We start from the raw sequence: 25,055 nt of genomic DNA on the forward strand, positions 1-25,055 counted from the left end.
CAATGAAATATTTAGAGAAAGAGTAATTTTTTTATTGGTATTATAGCAAGGTTCACACAAAACAATCAAATTATGGTATCTCTGTGCTAGATGAGAATAAAATACACCTAAATGTACAAGTTATATACAATAATAAAATCAAGAACATTAGGAAAAATTTATTGGGAAAACATCAAAAAAGACTTTTGACTAAAAAAGATTTTAAAAAGTGATCTGATGAATATTTAATTTTAGAAACTCAGTATAAGGACTAAGAACTATTTCTTTACCATTTGAAAAATATCCAGATTTCAACATCTTTGACATTTGTCTCATTGTTTTGCTCACAAATTTCAGGTTGCCATACCTTTGGCCGGTTAGCTGGCAATAATGGTCTTCTTTGCTCTTAAATTCTCTTTGGGCTCGGAATAGTCCCAGGGCCGTCTATTCTCAGTGAATCCATACAGTTTTCTGAGTGCCACTCGAGCAGCTTCTTCTTCTGCAATCAGCACTGTTTCCCCAGGCCCTTCTGCAATCAACTTTTTATCACTAGAAAAAAATCAACAGTAGCCTGAAATTACACAGTGCATCACAAAACATAGTCTGTAAGTCCATCGTGCCTTCAGAATCTTATTTTAGCAATAACGTCTACCAAAATCAACAAAATAGTTTTGGATATATCTTTTTGATCCTAACTAGTTTTGTTGCAAAGTCACTATAAACAGTAGTTAGACAGAGATATTTACATTTCCATACTAATATAAACTCACTGGGTCCAAATCAAAAAGGCAGGATGCATTTATGTAAGCATGGGTTTAGTTTTTTGATGTTGTCGATAGTACTGGAAGAACACATTAAAATTTTGTAAGAAAAACCTGAAATAGAAATAGTCATTGGAGATATGCCATTTTTAATTCATTTTGAATCCATGATATAACTTGATGAAAAATTATGGGAAAAAAATTGTCCCTTTCAGGTTTTTCATCTAAACTTTAAAACAAATGAGAACTCAGTTCTGTGTTTTAAATTAAGAGCTTTAGATCTTCAAAACTTGCTAAGATTTTAAAAATTATTTTATATACTTATACCACTCTAACTTCTTCCCAAAGGATACTTAGGTAGCCCAGTGAATACTTAATAAATGTTGGTTACTGCTGTTCTATTAAAACCAGATAAAACAAAAATGAGTATTCCTCTGCTTTACTGAACAAACTCTTCTTCAAAAATGCAAGAACGTTCCTGTAAGGGAGCAAAGGATGTACACATCAAATAACTACAATCTGTTTGTTTATGAAACAAGTATGGCATGGATGTAGTACTTCTCAATTTAACTACCTCCTGGAAATTTCCTGACCCCAAGTTTCACATATGCAACTAAGAGTAGTATCTCTCTGAAAACTGCATGAACAACTACTCCATTTAATAGCTCAGATTCAATTTAAGTTGACTTGAAAGCTAAGAAAAACTGAAGCAAAATTTTTTTTAAATGAGCAAACCTACACAGGGGGAACAGCAAAAGTGGAAGGATTTGCCTGACAGTAATTTGAATGAAATAAAGGTTAACAGAATAGGTTAAACTTTATAATAATAATTATACACAAATTTATTAAACTAAGGAATAGAGAAAATCTTCTAAAAGTGCATTTCATGCACAAAAGGTTTATTATGCTTTCAGTCCAATGGTGGAAAAAGTGTATCACTGATCATCTTTTTAAAAAGTCTTTATGTAAAATCTGGGAAAAAAACAGTTCTATTACCCAATGACTACCACTACTGGTAGTATGGCAAACAACTCTGTTTAAAAAAATTAAAAATCATTGCTCACAAACTCTCAAGTCATTAAAAATTCTTAAAACATGTCACCTGTAGTAGCTGTGCTGTATTTCGACATATGCATATATCATTTCCCTCTTTTTGGATACCAAAGTTATTTATAATTTTTTTGTTAATTTAGTAAATGCTATTAGTTCAACAAGTATTTACTGACCACCATGTTGCAGGAAATGTTCTAGCTATGGGGCATAAAGAGGTCAACAACAAATAAACATCTTTGTTCACACATTTTTGTCTGCAATCTTGAGAGAACCCCAAGTGGGAGGATAAAGGGCACGATGAAGACTCCTGTTGTTTTGTTAAAATCACTCTCAGAAATAGCGTACCACGTTTTTTTCCACTAGCAGTGTCTGAACAGCTTGCTGATAAAGGATGTATTTGTTTAAGGCCTACCAATCTGATAAGCACGAGTATCTCTTCGTTTTGCTTTACACTTCAAGAAAAGTAAAGTTGAAACTTTTTACAACACTATCCATTTTCCCCTTTGTGATTTCTCCCATTGCTTTTATATCTATAAAATTCTATGTAATATAAAGATTAGAAAAAAACTTACCTAAATTTTCATCTAGTTATCTTAAATATTCAATTTGGTACAGGTAATCAAATTGGGATACTTATCTGCTTATTAACAAAATTAAAAAGTTCTCAATGTGGGTTGACTTACACATTCTGATGCACAACTAAAAAAACCTTCATTTTCCAGGACTAGGCTCAGTTGAAACTGTTACAGTGTGGATTAGGGTTAAATCTACAATGCCTACAGGTCAAAATTTTATTTTTATAGAAATACTGACATTAACATATACTTCATGAAATTCTACAGTGAATAGTTAGTTAGTTAACAAGAACTATTATTAGCAAAACAGATTATTTACCTTCCACTAGGAATGACCAGCAGGAAAGGAGCAGTAAATAGATTATCATATGAATACAAATTTTTTAAATCTTTTAATAAGAGGTTATATTATGGAATTATGAAAAGTCAGTTTTTAAGGCTTACAATCAATGTTATGAAGTAAAAATTAAAATCCTACTAACCAGTATAAGCCAACAAAATACACAGGCAAAGCTGTGGTGCCTCCAGACTGTCTAGTAAGTCTTGATTCAGGAGCTGAAATGTTTCTTTTCTTCAGTTCTTCTACCAGCAGCCCCATGGGATTTTTTATCTTCCAAATCTCAAAGAGTTCCTTTCCAGTCATTTGAGTAATTAAGAAGTCCTGCACAAAAAAGCACAATTCATACATTTAAGTTAGTATAAACAAAATAAGGACCAAAATTCAAAGTACTTTTAACAGGAGTTAGAATATGGGAAATGAAAGACAAAAGGTACTATTCTTTTTCATTCCAGTATAGTTTTTTCATATAACTTTTATTACAAAAAGCATAGCTGAAGGTGAAATCTTTTCTCAAATTAAGAATATTTTCTTACCAATAACAAAGTATTTTTAAAAGAGTTGAATTAATGAATAAACAGTAATAACTTCTGGCAGGAACTCCAATAAAAAAAGGCACTAAGGGCCTCTGGAAAACAGTACTTCATAATTGGCTAAGTTCATATTTTTAAAATCACTAAAATAATTTCACATTAACTGTTAACTAATTTTATATATTTAAATATATAAACCAATTAATTTCAAACTGTTTATGACTTGATAACATGTTCAATTTATAAGACCAAGAAAACTGAGAAAAAAATTATGAACATTCAAAACAGAATTCATTTTGCCAATAAAAAATTATCTCTGTTGATAGAGAACATGGGAAACAAACAAAAAAGAAAACATGGAAAACAAACATTAATTTGTGTTAACATAGCATATGATAACAGGATGGGTCTCAGGGGCAGGAGGGGAGAAATTAAAAATGAAAAGATCCCTTAGATCATGACAAGGAATCAATTTCATTACAACTCTTTCCTAAGCACCAGAACTCTATTTCAGCTTAATTAATAAAAAAATATAGTAAGTTCATTCTCAGGGAATTTTAAATCTTCTAATTTACAGAGAGAAATTTGCCTTAGGAGACCTATGTCTGATCAGGGGATTGTTATTTGTCATACAGAATAACCAATTGTAGGGGGAGATAAAACAATTAAAATGCCTAAGGCATAACCAGGAATACAGAAAGAAATCTCAATTTTCCTAAGTGGAGCACCTATGACTCCTCCCATAATTTCCTATTGGCGCCTGGTCTTAGTAGTTTATCAGAACTTTTCAGTAGGTTGTGGGTGGAATATTCCAATCTCATCTCCCCAGAACAACACGACTGTATGAAGAAATGATGTTTCTACAATGCACATTTGGTTATGGGAATCACCCACTGTAAACTCCTCTAGCATTTACAATACCACCAAATATGTACAGCTGATCCTCAAACAACATGGGTTTGAACTGTGTGGATCCACTTATGTGCGTTTTTTATTCAATGAATACATTGGAAAAATTTTGGACATATTCAAATAGTAAAAACCATTTTCTTCTCTAGCTTACTTTACTGTAAGAATACAGCATGCAATATATATATGTATGTCTCACAAACAAAATACATGTAAATCGACTGTTACAGTATTGGTAAGGCTTCCAGTCAACAGTAGGTTGCTGGTAGTCAAGTCGTGGCAGAGTCAAAAGCTTAAGTGCACTTTTGACTCCCTCGGGGGTTCGACACCTCTAACCCCCCATGTTGTTCAAGGATCAACTCTACTCCTTAAGATGGCTAACACCAGTGCTGCTCGAGAAGTTATCGCCTAGAGAGCTGCTTAAACCAAGATTCCTGGGCCCTACTCCCAGAGATTTTGATTCAGTAATCTGATGTGGTGCCTGAGAATCTGCATTCCTAGTAAATTCTCCATGATGTTCATGCTACTAATGTCAAACCCTATTCTCAAGGGCATGGTTTAAAAGATTATTGTACACTGGCTCTTAAAGGCCCAGACTCATCTCACTTCCCCAAAAACAGTATGATCTAGCCACACAAAATTACCTGTACGTCCCCAAGCACAAGCTCATCCTCACGGCTCCTTCCCAGAGTGTCCTTCTCAACGGCATCACTTCTGTAAAACTTCCCGCAACCCTGTCAGGGTTTGTGGGTGCCTTGTCTGAGTGCCCTCGGCACCTCTGTGAGACTGCTGAGAGCACCTCCCGTGCCCACCACCGTACCTGCCTACGAGCTGGGAGCAGGACCCTGAAGGCATGGGCCCCGCGTATTCTACTCTGGCCCCAGGGCTCAGAGCACACTATCTGGCATGCAGCAGACAAAAAATTTTAGGTGGATGAATGAATGAAATACGACAATTCAAAGCTGTGAAGTCTAGCATAGGAGATGTAGTGAACACAGACATCAAAGTTCTTGATCTAGAAATAGGTATTTGAATTATCTATCACCAAGAGGACCCATAATTAGAACTGTAAACAGAGGCACTAAAATATGGTAGTATTTCCAAAGTGGTCTCATGACTGGAATAATTTCAAAAAGGTGATCAAAATTGTTTAGACAGTTCTTAGGCTCCACACAGCAAAGACAAAGAGAACAGAAATCAAGGGAGGACTTTGAGAATTTCTTTAAAAATAACTATTTAACTGGAAGCAGGAGTGTGGAAAGGCTTTCTTTTTCACCTTAGGCCTAAAGGGCTTCAAAGGGCCCACTGGCCTCTGGATCTGGAGCAAAATGTACAGTCAAGTGGCAGCCACCACACAGTCCACGCTTAAGGCAACTAGCTGTCAGGAAGTCTCTGGAGCAGTGGGGTAGAAGCCTACAACTGACGTCAGTGGTATAAAAACGCTTGAGACTTGATGTAGAACCCACAGAAGGGATGCTATTTTTAAAGAAATCCTACCCAAGTAACCAGAAGCTGAAGGAGAAGAAGTCAATAGACATGTCAAGGAACATGGTCGGAAGATCCCAGCAAGGAATTCAGTGCCCACTGGAGTCTTGTTTTAAACACTGTGTAGGCTCAGAAAGCACTAAACCAGCTTATTGCCATCAAGTCAAGAAAAATATTCTGCTCCCCTTTCTCCTTCTCTTTCCCTGAGCTCCCACTCCAGGGGGATGTGTTAACATAACTGTTTCAGAAGAGCAGACAGGTAGCCCACCTTTCAGAGGCCTTAGATGGGGAAGAAGGAAGACAGGTCTCACCTTTGAACAAAGTCTGAGTTTGGTTACTAAAAGATATTCTCTATCAAAATTATCAAACTCAGTAGCAAAATTAAATGAATACATGCCAACAGCAAGGGATGCTGTCTTCTTGACTTAAAAGTGATTATGTGGACTTTCCATTATTCAAGAGTGACAAAAACTCAATGTTGTCATCCAGTGCAGAAGATAAAAATTCTCCCAGCTCATAAATTGTAAAAGGACAGAGGGAGTCAAGTCACACCAATTATGTACATATTTTAATTAGCTAAACTGGCTAGCAAGGAGTTAGGTGCATATCACAGGAACTCAAAGATTTTATCGCTTATAAGAGCAGAACAGCAGTACCAGCCGACACCCACACTAGGCCCTCAGTGTCCTCTGGCTTCATTCATTCACTAAACATCTACTGAGCATCTACTATGTAGACACTCTCCTCAGACCTAGTGATGTAAAGCTAAGGACGTGGCTCAGTCCTTATGAATTTAACATTCACCTGTGATGATGTCCTGAGTATTCAATGGAATAATTAAGGCACTACCATAAAAAAGCTTTGGGTGTTTTTCAGACTTGGGGAGGGAGAAAAAACTCACATACAACCTCCAAGGATCATGTAACGAAGAAAAATTAAAAAAACATTTTTCCTTCTGTCCACCACAAGCAGGGTCCCAGCACGTGCATCTACTAATTACCTACCCTGATGAAAAGGGCAGTCCTCTCAGGTCCACTGCTCTGGAGCAGCGCTCCAACTACTGCAAAGAACGTCTGCTGTAATACAGGCGGGGGGACTGGAAATTCCGCACTTAGCGTTAACTGCTCCACAGCCAAGTTTGTAGCCACATGGTACACCACCTGCTCACCAGTGAGAAAGTCCACAAGACTTTTAACACCTTCATTGGGTAAGTCCGGGAACGCGTCCTCAAGAAATTGTGTGAGGCACGTTTGTGAAAAAGATGTCCCTTGTTCAGAGAGCTCTTGATTATCTTTAATATTCAGAAGAACAGCCTCTTTCTCTATTCCAAGCTTTTGGCGCTTGGCCTCCTCACTTTTAACATAGCAGCTATTAACAAAGGCAGTCTTGAGAAGATCCAAGGAAAAGTTTTCCTGTAACCGATGTCCAAATGCTTGTATTTCAGCATGGTAATCCCAGTTGGGCTTTTCTGAGCTGAAAATGTGAAACAGAAGACAGCAGGAGAAGGTAAGAACAACAAGATGTTACTATGATGCAAACATTTTTTATTGTGATGCAATTTTTATTAATTACATAAAGGAAGTGACAAGATTTGAGTTTCACATTAATGGCAGGTTTGATTTTATAAAAGTTAAACCTCAAGTCTGATGATTACTTGCGGTTCTTTGCCATATACACTGTTGGACTGATACTTCCTCTGAGCTAACTGCCATATTGAAGAGGTTCTTCAACATCAGAGACTACGCCATTATCCTAACTTTTCGGTTTCTACTTTTGCTCTAACCACGGCACAACGCTTTATACCTAGCTATAAAATACAAATCATAATTTCACAGGTTCAAGCCATCAAAAATAAATACGCTATATGTATCTTGTATTTTATTAAGTTGTGAGAACATCCATTTAAATTACCAATAACCTAGCATCAACATTATAAGTAGGTTAAAAGGGCATAATCACTCCCAAGAATGACTAAAACGTCTTTTCTTAAAGACAATAAACCTGTAATAAACCTAAGTAAAAAAGAACACAGATAAGTATACAGATCTGTGTTCTAAGTCATAAAATGTATGTAATTTGTTTAACCCATAAAGTTTCTTCCAACTCTAAAAACCTAAAATGACTAACCTCACAATAACCAAAGAGATGCTATTTCTTGCCTGTTAGGAAAAGAACTTAATGCTGTGTTGAAGGGGTATAGGAACAGGACACACGTGTATTCCTCCTTGTAGATACATAAAACTGGGTCAACTTTTTTTTTGGAGGGCAATATTAAAGTAGCTGTCAACATTTCATACTCAATTTCCAAAAGAGTAAGAACTTAAAAGCTATTCAATGTTACATCGGTTTTAACAGCGATAGCATGGAATCAAATACCTACAAATTTAGCCATGAGCGAGGTGCATCCATTTGTACTGCCACGACTACATTTTAGACATCAGAGAAATAAACCCGCAAAACCTTAGGTGCAGTAGCATCTCATTTGGAGCTATAAAGATATGCATCTCTCTGTACCAGAGCACCCACTACTGGAGCCAGATCAGTTAGGGCAAAGAGCCCAAAGAGAAACTGTTTTGCTTTTACTCTGAACAGCGGACTTGCGGCGGTTGTACAAGATTCATTTTTTTCTTGCCCTAAATCACAATGCTGTGGGGTGCTTTCTTCCCTCTTATCCGTACCCAAAGAATTGTCCGGCATTACAACAGGGGCTGCAACGCCCCGGCCCACGTAGAGGCCTGCCTGCACCATCTCTACGGCTCCAGCTGGTGGGGTTTTAAAAGGAGTTCCGAAGCGTCGAGGGCAGCCCCGCGCTCTGCCCCGCGGCAGAAATCCCTTCCTTTGGCCTCCGTCCACGCGGCCACGTCCCACCGGGTCTCTATCGCCAGCCCGCCAGGCTCCAGCCAGGCCCACACTGGCGATGGGCAAACCCTCCCGCCGCCAGGCAGGAGGCGGCCCGGGGGTGCTCGACCAGCACCCCGACCCTTTCCCGGGGCGGCTCGTACCGGCGCGCGGGCGGCGGCGGGCACCGGAGCGAGCGCCACCGCTCTAACTCCTTCTGGAAGCGGAAGGCGGCACGGAAGCCCTTCTTCACTCCCCGCGCCGGCGGAGCGAGGGCGGGGGCGGCCGGTGCCAGAAGGCAGCGAGGCCGCAGCAGCAGCCTCACCAGCCCGGACGCCATTGCAGGGTAGAACGCAAAAGAGGGCGGAAGGAAGAGAGTCGGACCAGTGCCGGGGTAACCCAGTCCCCACGGGGCTTGTGGGAGTTGGGCGGGGCCGGGGCAGGGCCAGGACGTGGAGGGAGGGGCAGCTGTGGGCAATTTGTACTGCGCGTGCGCAAACTCTGGTTCCTGCCCACCTAGGGGTTACTTTTGGGTGTGTTGCGATTGACTGACGTTTAGATCAAGAAATTTCTGGAATAAATTGGTTCACCCTTCAGTTTTTCTCTTGTTCCTTCCTTTCTTATTAAAGAAAAAGCCTATTTCACGTTTAATTTAAAAACACTTAAGTACTCAAAAAAAACCACTTTTGTAAACATATATTTAAACTTAAGAATTCTAAACCATCAATCCATCCACTATTTAGGAGTAAATATTTAACTGTCATGTCTCCAAAAGCCTTCCTTTCAGGATCCCTAGACTAAGAAATATTGACTTACCCAAATTTAAGTTTTTTTAAAAAAACAATTTAACATAATTTTTTTTAAAGCATTGAAAAAAAATCAAAATGGGAACTGTGGAATTACAGTTTTTTTCCTTATTCTCCATTCTAGCCATACCATTATTATTTCCTTCCTACCAAACTATTATAATTTTTTAAACTCCAATATTAATTCACAAAGGAAGACTTCTCTGAATTCCCAATTTTGAATTGCCTGCTGAACATCTAGATCTTCAAAGGGGCACCTCCTTATGTTTTCAATTGTTTCTAAGTTTCAACATATTTCCACAGCATCTACCTGATGGCTAGCCCTTGCCTCACCCCCTCCAAGTTATTGTAATTGGCCTCCAAACAGGTCTTGAATCTTCTTCTCTTCCCCAAACACAGCTCACCTACATTCATTTCCCTGAAACAAAAATTCATCTCCTTACATATATTATTATTTAGACTCCTCTAAACCCTCTTCTCAACTAGGCTTCAACATTAGGCTTCAGTGTCTGACCTTGTCCAGGGCTGCATCATCCAGTTTCCACAAGAATCCTGGTAAGTCAGTTTAGAGAGAATCCCCCACCCACAATATTTGATGATCCTTGACATCTAACTAAATATAACCCTCCACTGTCCCCCAGGTGATATCTGATGACCCTGGGCTGCCTTCAGCAAGAATCCTGTCAAGTTGGTTTAGCCAGATCCCCCCTTACCCTTGATGTTTCCCTCTAGTAATTTTCCATTCACTGACACCCCCCGCCTCCCTGACTGTAAATTCCCACTGGTCCACACTGTATTTGAAACGAAGTCCAGTTCCACACCGAGGTCTCTGTTCTTCTGTGGCAATAGTTCCTGAATAAACTCTGCTTTTAATTGCTGTCCAGCTCTTGTTTTTCTTTGACACAACTCAGTTTGACTCTCTCCACTAACCTTTCAAGGGGGAGAATCTGAATGGTTCATCCCAGCCTATAAAAGGGAGTGAGAGAAGAAATGGGGTTTTTTGTCTCATGTCACAAAGCAAGGTGACAGACTTCTGGGTGCAGCAAATCCTCAAGGAGGATGAGAGGGGATCATGACAGGCCTTTGTATTTCAGTAATTTGCACTGCATATAAAGTATTGAAAATTCATGGAACATCAGTCAAATAAATGGATTAAAAGAAAGCACAGGGAACTGTTATTTCTACAATATTCCATGTATTGGGAGAAATCATCTAATCTAGTTGGAGTACAATAATGTTATGTTAAAATGAGGTGTCTGTATTGAAAAGTTCTCAGTAAATACAATGAGAATATTGTTTGCAGACCAAAAATTTCTTTTGTGAAAAATCTCTTGAGAAATCTTAGGAGATATCTCCCACCAATGTAATTTATGGAGTTCAGGAATCATCAAGGTCTTTATGCATTCATAAATTTGTCTATTTATTCAATAACCACATACTAGGAGCTACTTGGTTTCAGGACCCAGGGTCAGAAAACTTTCAAGGAGAAGGCTTTTTTTTCCCCCTGAAGAACCTGATTTTCCTTGAACTTGCTATGGCCCCAAATTTGATCAAAGGTCACAAAAATGTCAACCACGTTCTGGTTTCCAGTGGGTCAAGATCAGGTGGAAGAGTAGATAAATCACACTTAAAAGAGAAAATGAGGTGATGAGGATTCACTTTAATTTCTGGGGGAACATTTTAACTGTTTGTTGTTTTGACACCAGGAATATCATTTATATATTCCTTCAGAGATGGTGTAGGGAATTAGAACGTATCACAGAAAGATGGAGAACAAGTTAGCAAGCTCTGTAACAGCCTCCACCCTCCACAAAATAGTTCAATTCTGAACCAATCAGTATTACTCACAAATATAGTTTAGCTAAAGAATAATGGTAAAAATTTTCCAACTCATTAGAAAAATTGAGGAAAAAATACTAACCATAAAATAAAATTTGCTACGGTTAAAACTGTTCAAAATAAAAAATTGGGGTTATTGATGAACATACATAGAGAGCCAAGTAGTTTCACCAGACTTACTTCTACAAAATACAGCTTTGGAAAATCTGACTTGGCTAAAAACACAAAGACAAAAAACCAAAAATTCATGATAGTAAAATTGGTTGGCAAAAAGCTTGGTGAAATTGAGCAATAATAAAATATTAGTCATGATATAGATGTGAAAAAAAGATTCATAAAAATACATTAAGTAAGCAGTCATAAAAATGAAATAGCAAACAATTAGAAATAGGCTCTTGGGCTCTATAGAAAACTGACCAAGAAATTAAACAGATTTACTGGAGTTCTCTCCAGAAAATGCTTTCTCAAAAAAGTGTATATCAGTGTTACTATAATTTTGATATAAACACTAATTCACAATTACAGAAGCAAAACCTCTGTGTGAGGTAGGAGGCACCAAGATAGCTCCCAGTGATCCCCATCTCATGGTGTTCAGGCTCTTACATGTAAGTCCCTTCCCACACTGCACTAGTGTTGATCTGTGTAAACAATAAAATATAGATATTATAACTCTTCCAAAGATAGATGGTAATGTACACTGTAGTTTCCCCTTTGGTCTCTTGCCTTGTACTTCTTGGGTCGCTTTCTCATGGGGAAGCCAGTTGCTATTGTAAGAAACACACTCACTGGTCCAAATTCAATAAGTGGACACGGAGACAAAGAGAACAGCGGAGCGAGGCTTTAATGATGGTCTTGCAAGATCTGGTGTCTGGTGGGCAGGCACACCCGGGGAGTTTGGCGCCAATAATTTATCTCCTAGTGCGTGAGTCCCTCCCCTGGTTCCTCATTGGCTGAGTACTACAGGGTTCACATTCTTTCCTGGACGTCGTTTAAGCCGGTTATATTTTTCCCATACATTTGTCTTAATTTTATTGGTAGGTTTAAAAAACTCAAACAGGTATTGCCAGGCCCTTATCAATTCCCCCACCCCCACTCTCAGTCTGAGCAGCTTCCACCACGTGGCCCTTTGTTAATACCTTACTGTTAAAATGTTTAAACATCCTAGTGGGAATAAATCACATTGAGGTTTTATATTCTTTCCTAACACTATGTTGCGATGGCACTTGAGGTCCATGTGGTGAGGAACTGAGGCCTCCCGGTGACATTCATACAGCTGAGCCATCTTGGAAGTGGAGCCTCCTGCCCCAGTCACACCTTCAGATGACTGTAGCCCTGGCCAGCATCTTGACTGTGAGGTCATGAGGGATCTTGAGCCAGTATCACCCAGATAAACTGATTCCAAATTCCTGACCCTCAAGAACTATGTGAACTAATAAACATTTGTTTCTTTAAGCCACTAAGTTTTGGGGCAATTTGTTACACAGCAATAGGTAACTAATATACATGAAGTCAAGTAAATTTGACCTGAAAAAATTTTAAAAAGTGTTCTGTACTCATGACATGTGGGGAAAACCTCAGAGCACTGGTTCTAGGTGGCTGCAGGGAGATGGAGGAACAACATGCCCCAGCACATTCAAAGTCTTTGAGGCAAGGTGTAAGATTTAGTAAATTTCCCTCTAGAAAGTGAACACTGTCCCTACCCTATTTAACCTCTTTAGGTACAGATTCTCTTCTCACTAAGCATACTTTTGAGAAGCAAGGTAGAGAAATCTTGGGGTAGCAGGTCTTAAGTGTAGCATCTCCACTTTATGTTTCTTAATGCTTCAGCAAAACTGAGCAATGCTTGGATCTGAGTGAGAGGTTACCTATTTCAGGAAGGGAAATATCTTAAAGAGAGATAGAAATGAAGATATTAGACCACTATGATTAGAATTCTGAAACTTCAAACCCTGTTTGGGTCTGGTTTTGTTTTGATAAATTAAATATTACAGAAGTGGTTTGGGCTTTTTGCAATCTGATTATTACTCTGGCCTGCAGTATAAGCATGGGTAAAACCAGGAGAACAGTTTAAAAGAACTTCTGGAAAAACTAGTAGACCAGATCATACAGTCTTCTTTCCTGTCTGGGATGAAACTGTCTCCAGATATTTTGGCAAAGCCTAAGGAAATGAAGCTGGTCCAAAAATAAATCACTGTAGATTCCAGTTTCAGTCTACCCCACGGATTTAATATGTTTTGAACAGATAAACATTAATCAGGCATATGTAACACCATTTCTGACAGATGCTGATAAAGTTTTTTTAAGTATTTCCTCTTGATTAGAGTCAACCAGATTAGAGCTATTAGAAGTTGTAAATAAAAGAATCTGGATATTACATATGAATAAGTTATTCCTTATGAGATCATCATTTATATTAATCATATAGATAGTTTATATCTATTTTTTAAAATGCTCAATTAGCTAGTATTGCATTATAATTTGCCTATGTGATATCATATTTCCAGTGAGTTCTACATATCATCTTCATGATGTTATTCATTAAGCATCAGTATCCCGGTAACTGTATCAGTCAGGGTCCAATCAAGAAACAGAACCCACACCAGATAGTTCAATGGAGGGAATTTAACACAAGGAACTTGTTACAAAGGTGTTAGAAGAACTGAAAGTCCAAAGAAGGATCATCAGGTAACCTAGAAATTAGTAATAGCAGAACGGGAAGGACAAGGGAAGAGATAGTAGCCGAATGTAGGAGCTAGACGGGAGCCCAGTGGAACATGGGACCCCAGCAGACACTATCTGCTGTTGGCAGAGAAAAAAGAGGGAAGTTCCGTCCACTGGGAACTGGAGCTGCAGAGGAGACACTGCACTTCTCCAGCACTCCAATTTCCCATCCCACCACTGCCTTCCACTGCACAAACGTTCCAGGAAGCGAGCTGGCAATGGAGTATGGGAGTTGTAGTTTGCAGAAGTCAGCTTCCTGTTATATAGTGAGCTGGGGCAGAGCAGAGAACAAGTGGATCTGATAGCAAATAGGCACAGTGATTACATTTAAAGTATCAAGAATGTGAAGAGTGAAAGTAAAGGGCAAATCAGAACTCTGACCCATAAGCTAACATATCCTTATTGATTCAAATATTAAAATAGGAACTTTTTGTTGAGAGATAATAATGGCATTTATTATTATAATAAAATTATAAAATATCCCATCAAATAAATTAAGCATGACACAAGGATTGAGAGCCAGAGAAGGTGTTAGCAAGACTGACTTTTGGAGATGGTCAGGTCCAAGGTAAAGATCCTGAGTGAACAATAATAGCAACCATACATACTCTCTACTTTTACATCACCAGTAAATGGTAGTATGATTCTTACTTTAGAGACATAAAATTGGTAAAAAGAAAACAAAGCCACTAGCTTGCCAAAGATTTCTCTGCTAGTAAACGGCCAAGCTCTCTGACTATAAAGGTCGTGGCTTTTCCACTATAGGGTTAAGTGGCTTGCCCAGGATCAGATGGCTGGCAGTCAATTGTAAAACTTCATTAATTGACTCCACTTACTAACTCAGCTGGACAGCTCAAAAATCAATCCTGTGTACGCAGAGTCCATGCATTCCTAAAGAGTGTGTTGAAGATCTACTATTGCTGCTTGAACCCACTCCAACTGGGTTTTGCCCCTACCATTTATATTATTATAAATGAGATGGTGCAAATTAGAATGGTGCCTGGCTCACAGCAAATACTCAAAACATATTCATTGCTTGCAAAAAGTTGTTCAGTAGCTTGTCTAGTCCTTATACTGTACAGGTCTTGCAAGACCCATGTCTTATTTATCTTGTCAGCACATGGCACATAGTAGGTATACAATACATATTCATTGAATAGATGAATAAATAAATCCATGAGTGGATGTTATTAACATCATCATGTGAAAATACTAGTACCGCCCTATCCAATAAAAATACTGTGAGCCACATATGTAATTTAAAATTTACTAGCCATATGAAAAAAATAAGAAACAGGTATGATTCATTTTAATAATATAAAACTCAATATATCTGAATTTTATTATTTCAACATGTAATCGATATAAATATTAATGAAATATATTCTTTTTGTTTTGTACTCAGTCTTTAAAAATACCAGTCTTTAAAAATGTGTATTTTGCACACACACCACAACTCATTTGGATGGGCCACATTTCAAGTGCTGGACGCACATGGTCAGTACGCAGAACCTAACTGTGTGTGGGGCAGTTGCGGGTGGAGGGGAAAAACATGGATGGGAGAGGGGAAGTCTCTGGAATCAGTGGTTTCCTGGGTCCCAGTCATGACTCTAACTTTCTAGCTGTTGCTGTCCTCCAGCTAAAAGCCACCAGGAACACCCTCGCAGATGAACAAGTAGGGTGGATTGCTTTGTCAGGGTGAGAAGGCATATCCCTGGAATATGGGTCATCAGTGACAGAAAGAACTTAGAGGATTGTGTTAGGTGATTTTAGGGAGAGTTTAAGGAAACTCTCGACTGGATGCTGTCAGGGAATGGGGGTAATTCTCTAATTGGACGTTTTAATAAACCTTGCCTAGAGGGAGGAAGACTAGACAGAAGCTAAAGCTTAATTGGTAAAGAAATAGGAGTCACTCGTATTAGCAGGAATAAGGGGAGGTTTGGTCATTTTTGTGGTTTGGACAATTTCTTGTTTGGCATATAATTATAGAATGGCACTATGTGATGTTTTTACTCCACAAGGAACGAGCTGTGAGCGCCCAGCCAGCACCCAGCAATTCGGAAGCCTGGCTGATAGTACCGCGCTAGCCCTGGAGGTCAAGGACCGGTTTTCGCTTTCTCATAGCCACGTGACCTTCGGCAAGTGATATAACTTGCCCGTGATTTAATTTTCTCATCTCTAAAATGAGAATATAAGGGCACTCACTCTCCATTTCTTAAGACTGTTATCAGTATTAAATGAGACAGTCATGTAAAAAAATTGGGCCAGTGCTGGTACACAGTCACCACTCAATGAATGCCTATTGTCTTTTCAGGTGCTGAATTGTACTATGTATTTTTCACACTATAACATCTCTGAAATGGGGATGTCTTCCAAACAACGGCTTCTTAGAGTGGAGACAACGTAGTGTTACCATTTTCTGAAGGTTCTGTTTTGGTGGACAATTCCTCGTTCCTTCCAACTGCTCTGTCCATCCCTGAGTGAATGACTTTACTTTTCAACCTATATTCATTCTTTTCTCCCTTCTTGGCAGACGCGGTCTGGGACCCTGTGCAGGCCACGTAATTTTTTTTTTTTTTGCGCGCGGCTTCCCCAGGCAATACGGCGTGGGCGGCAGCAGTCGGGAGCTTACGGCGGCGCGGCGCCCACGCGGCCCCGGGAACCCCGTCGCCACCGGCGCGTCCCCGCCCGCCCGGGAGGCCGCCGCCGCCGCCGCCGCCGCCGCCGCGCGATCATGGCGGCTGAGATCCACTCCAGGCCGCAGAGCAGCCGCCCGGTGCTGCTGAGCAAGATCGAGGGGCACCAGGACGCCGTCACGGCCGCGCTGCTCATCCCCAAGGAGGACGGCGTGATCACCGCCAGCGAGGACAGGTAGGGCCCGCGGGGTGTGCCCGGGGCCGACGCGCGTCGGGGGTGGCCCGGACTCTGCCGGCGACTGGGGCCCCATCCCTTTTCGTGCGTGGGCGGCCGCCGGGCTCCCGCCGCGCCCCTCTGTGCGCGGGACCCCCCGGGTCCCAGCAGCGGGTCCTCCAGTCTCGACCGCCGCCGAGCCCCTCCGATCTGTGACCCCAATCCTTGCCGCCCGCCTCCAGTCCGCGACTCCAGACGTACCCCTCCAGCCTTGGGCCCCCGTCCACCGGACCTCTCCAGTAGGGGCACCTCCTTGCCACTGCGCCTTCAGCCAGGAGCCCCCATCCTAATGCGCCCCTCCAGCCCGGGACCCCAGTCCCATTGCGCCTCCCAGCCAGGACCCCTGTCCCCTCCGCACCTCCAATCCAGGACCTTCATCCTCTCCTCCCCTTTGTGGCTTTAGCCTGGCTCCCCGAGGCGTCGCTATCTGGGGGGGTGCCTGGGCCTTCGGCGGTCAGTTCGCAGCCGCCTTTCTGCGAGCCAGGACTGGCGGCCGGTTGCCGCGGGCCCAGGTGCCAGGGATTTCCTGCGTGCAAAAACCCTCCTGGGGCCTTCCCTCTCTGCTCCGCTTTACTCTGGGGCTCACACCGCTCTCACGCAACACCAGGTCCCTAGATCAGTTATCTTTCCACAGCTGCTAGAACCACCTAAACTCTTACTAAGTAGTGTTTTCTCTGAAAACGACTCGTTTTTGAAAAGGTTGCATGCTTTTATTTTAAAGGGAAACTTATTCTCCACTATTAATGGAAACTCAGTATCACTTGCCATGAAGAATGTACTAGCTAAAGCATGTTAATCGTGTGCAGCTAAAGTCATCTCTCCCCTGTTAAGACGTCTTACATTGACTGCCTGCTGCACTTCGGGAAACACTGATGTGGTCCGATTTTCTCATTTTACCCAAGAGGAAACTGAGGCCTGTGGAGAGTCACAGAGACACTGGAGAACCCAGAAATGCAGTCCAGGAGCACGCAGTCCGCTCTCTGATCTTCCCAGGCTTGGAGAGTTATTTTAGAACTTTAGCCTTTTTAAAACCCTTAAAGTTTAAAAGGTTAATGATTTTACCGTGGGAATTTGGAGGAAATGACTGATGTTTATTGAATGAAACTGTTTCCTTGGTACAGTGAGTAGTATTAAATGGTGCTGTTCTGAAAGTCAAGAGGCCTTCTGGAAAATGGAAGCTAGTGTTGTTCTCAGAAAGCTGATGGCGTAGTCCGGCCTTTCGTAATCATGTCTTTGGAATTAAGTAACGCGGAGGGCTGGTTCTGAGTGGGAGAGCAAACCTGACACCCTCAGTGCCTGTTTGACCTTTGTATTTTACTTTTGAGCGAGTTGCTTGTGAGCAGACACTGGCCTCTCCCTGCCAATTTATGTGTACCTGACCTCAAACAAGGGGGGAGGTGATTAATAGAACGTGGGTGTAGATGGGTGTAAGCAAGAAGGGAGTGGGGGAGAGGAGTGCAGGAGCCATGGAGGGCAGAGGGGGATGTAAACAAAGGCAAAGGACAGAATAATGATATTTATGTGAATTTATGAACCTAAATGCAGACAACACTTTATAAAATTTAGCCGTCCTTATTCAGTAAATATTTTATTTGTGACTCATGCATGTTGGGTAAATATCTGAATATTTGGGATTACTGGCCAAGAGCAGTGCTGATAAATGTTTTATGGAAAATGATTCCTTAGGTGCTCTGGGACTGAGATGTTCAGGGGGAGCCTTAGATCAGGTCATTTTTTCACTTGGGCACAGCAGAGCCCTGGCAGATGACTGGACCAGGTGAAAGTTGGCACCTTTGGATTTCTAGCTTGTGTTTCAGGTCCATGGAACTTCTTGAAGGTAGGACAGCCTTTTTAGCAGGTGCTACATTTTATGAGCTTTATGAAAACACATGGCTATGGGTTTCTTTTTGTGTTGTTGGATGTGGTGGGTTGTTTTTACAGTATCATAAATACGTCCTACTCTTCAATCATTCATTCACTCATTCATTCATATATTTAGAAATACTGTACTCATTGGGCGTCAGGCTCTGGGTATACAACAGGGACCAAAAGTCACAGCACCTGCCCTGGTATAACTTCTAATTGATTTTTATGGCCCTTGACCCAATGGAACTAGCATATTGAGGAAACAGAATGCTGATCACATTTATTCATTAAATAGCATTTATTGGACACTTACTGTGTCTGGGTCAGTGCTAGACCCGTGTGGTGGAAGGACAGCTGACACCACAATCACTGTTTCCAAAGGGCTGGACAGGCTAGTGAAGAGATGACCCTGTGCTCCCTGCCTCCACAGTATGGGGAAGACCCAGAGGAAGGAAGGTCCTTGGGGGCGGGCCTGGGCTTAAGGGGAGATGTCGCTGGATAGAGCAGAGCAGTGGTCTGTGTGAAGGAAGGAGGGTGTACTTCCCGTTCCAGGTGGATGGAAAGGACAGAAGGGCATAAAGAACCACAGTTATTTCTAGGTGACTGGAGCAAAAGGGGTATGGGTGTTCACGGTGGGAGAAATCACTGAGAACTAGAGGGCCTGGTGTCCCAATTTTGGAAGGCCCTTCCTGTGTGCCACCCTTGGAAATTTGTAGTTTAGTTTTTGCAGGCAGTGAGGAACCATTAGAGGCTTCAGAGCAAGTAAATGACACGAGCAGAGTTTGTACTTGAGAAATAACAATAGCTAACCTTTTGGAAGTTGCTTCTCTGTCAGTACAGACCTGCACCTCATGTGTGACTGCATCCAATCCTCCTCTCCCTGTGAGGTGGGTACAGTCACCTTCCCTTATCAGCAGTTCTAGAATTCAACATACTCTAAAAGTCAGAAGTGGTTTTTTGTTTGTAGGTTGGCCTGAAAACTCACTGATGCTAAAAACTTGACCTGAATAGATAAATGAGATTATTTGTAATCTTTATCCCATGCAGTGTGAATATTAATTTGTTTTACTGCAGAAATAGTAATGCACTTAATGGCAGGTGCTGTCGCAGGCCCTGCTGGGACTGTTACAGAAATATGGCTTATGCGTCCTCTTGGTGTGGGCATTTTTGACAGTTTAGAAAAGTGAGGCACAAAAGACATTGAAGTCACTACCCAAGTTCACACAGCTAATAAATGATAGGGCTGAGATTTGAACCTAGGTTTAATTCTGAGGCCCTAGTTCTTCCTGCCATACACTCAGCTTTTCTATACATTCGGAGAAACTGAGCCCAGGCGGTATGAGTTAATGATTGACTACTCCAGCAGCAAGTGTAAAGTGTTAGCATCCACCTTTTGCTATGATTCAGTTACCCTTCCTTCTTTCTTGCTATTAGCGTTCATGATTTTAAAAAAATAGATTTGCACCTTTCCTATATAAGGTCTGCTTTAATGCTCAGAAAAGTGACTTTTCACATTTAAAGTAGGGTCTAGCTGAAGTTGATTCATTTTCTAAAAGCTAAAAGCAGTGAGAACCAGCTGTGAGCATTTGAGAGGAAAAGTGAAAGATCTGAGGATCAGCCTGAATTTAGTGTCCATTTTTCTAAACTTTAGGCCAGTGTTTTTTCTCAACCAGGGGTGATTCTCCTGCCTGTGAGTCAGTTGGCGATATATGGAAACATTTTGGTTGTCACAACTGGAGGAGGGTACTATGGGCATCTAGTGGGTAGAGGTGAGCAAGGGGTGCTGCTCAACTTCCTGTAATGCACAGGACAGTCCCTCACAGCAAGGATTATCCAGCCCCAAATGTCACACTGCCAAAGTTGAGAAATGCTGGGCTAGGCTTAATGTGCTTCTTTATCTGGCCTCTCTGTGGACAGACCGTGGTTCTCAAACTTGAGCATGCATCAGAATCACATGGAGGTCTTGTTAAAACCCAGATGAGCCCCACCCCAGAGATTCTGATTCAGTAAGGCTGGGGTGGGGCCTGAGAATTTGCATTTCTGCCAAGTTTCCAGTGATGTTGAGGTTGATGATGCTGGTCCAGGAACCTCACTTTGAGAACCACTGCTCTACAAGAACAGTGCTTGCCTGTATCAGCCCGCTGCGAGAGAATACTGTTTACACTTTGTCCTCATTATGTGTCAGCTCCTGGGATATATTTGCCTGAGGTCATTAACATGTACCCACCCATCTCCCAATAAAACTTGACTATATGTGACAGAGCTGAGTACAAATGATCCCCCAAAGCTTATTAAGCCAATGTGGAATTGAGCTTAATTCCATCCTACTTGGAGTCACCGGAATGGTTTGAAGGGCAGTGAGCTTGGGGGGGTCTAATCAGAAACCTTCAGGGGTTACTGTGTCGTGAAGAACTAACAGATTAGCATTACTCTTTTGTATGCATTCCTTTAGACTTTCAGAGTAATAAATATACTAAGCTCTTTTGTTTAAACTTCATTCTTCATTAAACCTTAATTAGTATTTTCAACTTTAGTTTTCAGTTCTTTGAACTTTGGAACTAGCATATTTAAACAGGCAAAGTATTAGAGTGATATGTTTGTAAAGTGTGAAAAAAATCTTGAATCAATAAATTATGACTGTCTTTCTAGTCAGGAAATTGTAAAAATAAACGTAATGACCTCAGTAGGGAGTATAAGAGTTTGAACCACAGCAGTCATTTTCCTGATGGGGAAATAGAAAATGAGACTCCGCTTTGAAAATGGAACTGAAAGGTGGTGAGGCTGCAGGAACGGAGTGCCTAGACACGTTTGCTTCTTGAACTTCTTTGCTGTGGATTGCACCAAAAAGTTAGACAGTCAGTTGGTTGAAGGATCACATTTTTAAAATGTAAAAACTTTATTATAAACCCTTATTAATAAGCTAAAGCTGTGGGCTGCTGCCTTCATTTTTGAAAAACAGAGTTTGGAGATGAGTGTTTATGCTACTGCCTCAGGGGCCTGCAGGCCAAGGTTGATCTCTGCAAGAAATTCAGTTTTATCCGGCCTAAGTCAAACAAAGACAGACCTCATATGTTTCAGAAATATTTTAGGATGACGCACTTAGGCTGGTAAACAATAAAGACTACAGAAAACCAACTTTCAAGATATTTTTGGTACTAGCTTCTTTTTTTGTGATTATACCAGTTGTTGAATATATATCTGTTTCCTTTTAGACATTGGAGCATATTAAAATGGTTTCAGGGAATAATTGTATATTTACCAACTGTACACATGGAAACAATCTTAAATGAACACCCTGGTTTTTAAGTGTTACACTTAGGAGGAAACCAGCATAGCTGGAAACTGTTAGCTTATACTGAAAGCCAGGGTGTTAACTGCTGTATTTTTGTCATGCAGGGCCTAAAAGTAGACTGTAAACTAGTGTCATAAAATACATGAGTAAGTGAGAAGGCAGGAAGTCTGGATGGGAGTCCCCTTACTCTTCTGTTTTGGTGTGGTCTTTATTTTATGATCATTTTCTTTTTATAACATATTCAAAAACAGATTCTGGATCCAGAATACTTGAGTTTGCATTCCAGCCATGTGACCTTGGACAGGTTACTTACTGTCTGTATCATACTTTTCTCATCTGCAGAATGGAGATAATAATAAACCTGCCTCGTAGGGTTTTGTAAGAAGTGGCTGAGTGAATATGCAGAGCACATTGAACTGTGCCCCCATAGACAAAGCACTACATATGCGTTGGTGATTATTTTTTTCATTTCCATTTTTTCTCCATTTATTGCTTTGATCTCACCAAAAGCTGAAGATGTCTGCTTACTCTGTGTGTGTGTGTGTGTGTGGGTAAATAAAATAAAATTTTTCCTTTCTGAATAGGACATAGTCATTCTGGGGGTCACTTACAAACCTAAATTCTTATAACTGAGTCATGCCTTTGTATCATTTCCATATCTAGTCACTTCGAAGTCACTGTTTCCTTTTAGACATTGGAGCATGTTAAAATGGTTTCAGGGAATAATTGTATATTTACCAACTGTACACACGGAAACAATCTTAAATGAACAACCTGGTTTTTAAGTGTCACCCTTAGGAGGAAATCTGGCGTAGCTGGAAGTGATCAGTCATTTGTTTTCCCTTATAAATAATCCTTGCCCTGCTGTGTTAGGGGCTCCAAGGCCACCCCTGGGTTCATGACTGACTGGGAGGACTGCCACTGTATGGGCTTCCCCGTGGCCATGGTTTATTACAATGAAAGGACGCGTCAGCGAAGGGAAAGCTGTGGAGCGAAGTCCAGAGGAAACCAAGAGTGAGCCTCCCAGACTCCTCACTCCGTGGGTCACACAGCAGGTTAAACATGAAACAACTGAAAAATAGGCTACTTCTCCTTAGTACTGCTTCCCTGGGGTTAGTTTAACTTTGTGTTTCAAGACTTCTGGGCTATGGATAGAGTTTGAGCCTTTTTTTTTGGTTAAGGCAAGAAATAGTGTTGCATGGACCCTGTTTTGACTGCATCTTGTCTAGATCGTTCCTGCTCCTCTGCGGTTGTGATGGCTTCGAGCCTTCTTGGCGGCACAGAGGTCACAAAAAGTCATTTTGATGCTAACAGTGAAAAAATAGAGTGAAGGTAGCAGGATTGGTTCAAATTAGACAGAAACATCTGCAGGTAGAGAACCACCATCTGGCTTGTGGAGAGGCATCATTCCTTTAGGGGCTGGTGTGGATGCCATGCGGGAGGCCTTCCTCAGGATGAAAATCTTCCTGTGACAAAGTCAGAGCAGTCAGAGAGTCATTGTTATCAGGGGCCCTGGAAACTGCCCAGGGTTCCTTCCTTAGACTGCAGAAAGGGATGGAAATCTAATTTTTTCTCAGCTGATCTGATTCTCCTGTGTAAAAAGAGGCTGGTTTCACTGCCTTTCATTTAGGTAATCAATTCAATAAATGTCGAGCATTTTCACCCTATGTCACCAAAGGAGAAAGACTTTCTACAGCGGGAACGAAGAGGGCAGAGTTCAGTAGACTTGGCTGGAAGGAAGCTGCTATTTATTTGATAAGAACAGATTCCACTGAGGGCCGTATCCTTTCCTCTCCCTTCTAGGCTAACATCTGAATGTTAGGGAAACCACCCAGGCTACCGGAATTACACAGTTTTGGCTGTAGCCTCAGGAGCTTCTGTCACACTAGGGAAAAATATCTTTTGCTGTAGGTAACAGAAATGTTTGGTGATTCACAGGATGTGAAATAGTATCAGCAGCCCTAAGAGTTACCGGAATGTCAGATTTCTTCAAACTTACTTCTTGTTCAGAGTTTAAAAGAAATCAGGCCTTTGGCTTACTTTGCAACATGTTCTATACTCTGTATTCTCTTTTTCATTGCTGAATTGAACCATCCCTCTACATCAATTTACAGTTTAAAGGCAGTAAAATTGTTTTAATTTAGTGTTCTGAGATGATGAGGGTGTTTTTTTGAGACATTTTTAAAAAGATCTGATTTCAGAAATGCTGGTATGTCAGGCGAGGTTACTATGTGGCCTTGTGATTTTACAGAAACACTTGTGTGCTACTTGAATCAAAGTGTGGGCATGATTTTCAAGGTAATCATACTGGGAAATAATAGGCATTGAACCCAAATGTATGTTCTTATGGAGTTATAGATTAAAAAATGATATTAATCATAACTCCCACCAGATGTCTCCCGGTTTGAGAGCCAGTGCTTTTTAGAAGAAAAGTCATGCTTTCAGATCTGTTGCTGCTCCCACTATATTATAGCTTAAGTCAATGAGGCCTTGGAGACTTGGTGATTTCCTCAAGTACATTTTCAACTTGCTTTTAATCACCTCTTTGAGGGAGTCAAACAAAAGGGCTAGAAGAAATGAAAGGAACCGCTCTATCTATTCTGATCACCAGGCAGATCTTTGAACAAATCACAGGCTAATTCCCTGGAATAAATATGCTTTTAATCAGAATTGTGGTTTTTAGTTTGCTTTTTATGTATCTATAAGGTAAGAGAACACACAGAATTATTATCCTTGGTAAACAGGATGAAAAATATTGAGCAATATTTAATTAAGAGTGATAACTTCATTTATGCTTTCATTGTAACATCTCCAGTTTCCTGGGATTCAAACTAACATCTGTGCGAAGTGATTTATGTATTGAAGTTTATATTTAGTTAAAAGTTAAAGTGGACTTAATTTGTTTGCTAAGTACTTTGAAATCCTTGGCACTCAGTAAATGCCAAATGCTATCTTTATTTTTAATTCTTTTTTTTTTTTTTTGAGAGGGCATCTCTCATATTTATTGATCAAATGGTTGTTAACAGTTAACAACAGTAAAATTCTGTACAGGGGACTCAATGCACAATCATTAATCCACCCCAAGCCTAATTCTCATCAGTCTCCGATCTTCTGAAGCACAATGAACAAGTTCTTACATGGTGAACAAATT

General features: G+C 40.7%; 2 protein-coding genes across 4 annotated transcripts in view; one reads left to right on the forward strand and one right to left on the reverse strand.

The window, feature by feature from the left end:
- Positions 1 to 10: 10 nt before the first annotated feature.
- MRPL44 (mitochondrial ribosomal protein L44) lies at positions 11 to 8,843 on the reverse strand. The gene is made up of 4 exons (XM_036913830.2): positions 8,635 to 8,843; positions 6,637 to 7,105; positions 2,851 to 3,029; positions 11 to 528 (listed from the first exon to the last, which is right to left on the reverse strand). Exons 1-4 carry the CDS (start codon positions 8,808 to 8,810, stop codon positions 357 to 359), a joined length of 996 nt encoding a protein of 331 aa, XP_036769725.2. The 5' UTR covers positions 8,811 to 8,843; the 3' UTR covers positions 11 to 356.
- A 7,668-nt stretch (positions 8,844 to 16,511) lies between these two features.
- The window catches only part of WDFY1 (WD repeat and FYVE domain containing 1), a 43,194-nt gene continuing 34,650 nt past the window's right edge, over positions 16,512 to 25,055 (forward strand). For 2 of the 3 annotated variants that reach the window (XR_005030567.2, XM_036913844.2), the window contains exon 1: positions 16,527 to 16,707. Coding sequence is in view for 2 of the 3 variants with exons in the window: in XM_036913844.2 (XP_036769739.2) it covers positions 16,571 to 16,707 (137 nt within the window). In the remaining variant the exon portion in view is untranslated. Of the gene's footprint in view, positions 16,708 to 25,055 lie in introns of all 3 variants that reach the window. The other variant, XM_057503491.1, reaches the window with a different exon arrangement.

Source organism: Manis pentadactyla, chromosome 6 (assembly GCF_030020395.1).
Source record: "Manis pentadactyla isolate mManPen7 chromosome 6, mManPen7.hap1, whole genome shotgun sequence".
Taxonomy (NCBI): domain Eukaryota; kingdom Metazoa; phylum Chordata; class Mammalia; order Pholidota; family Manidae; genus Manis; species Manis pentadactyla.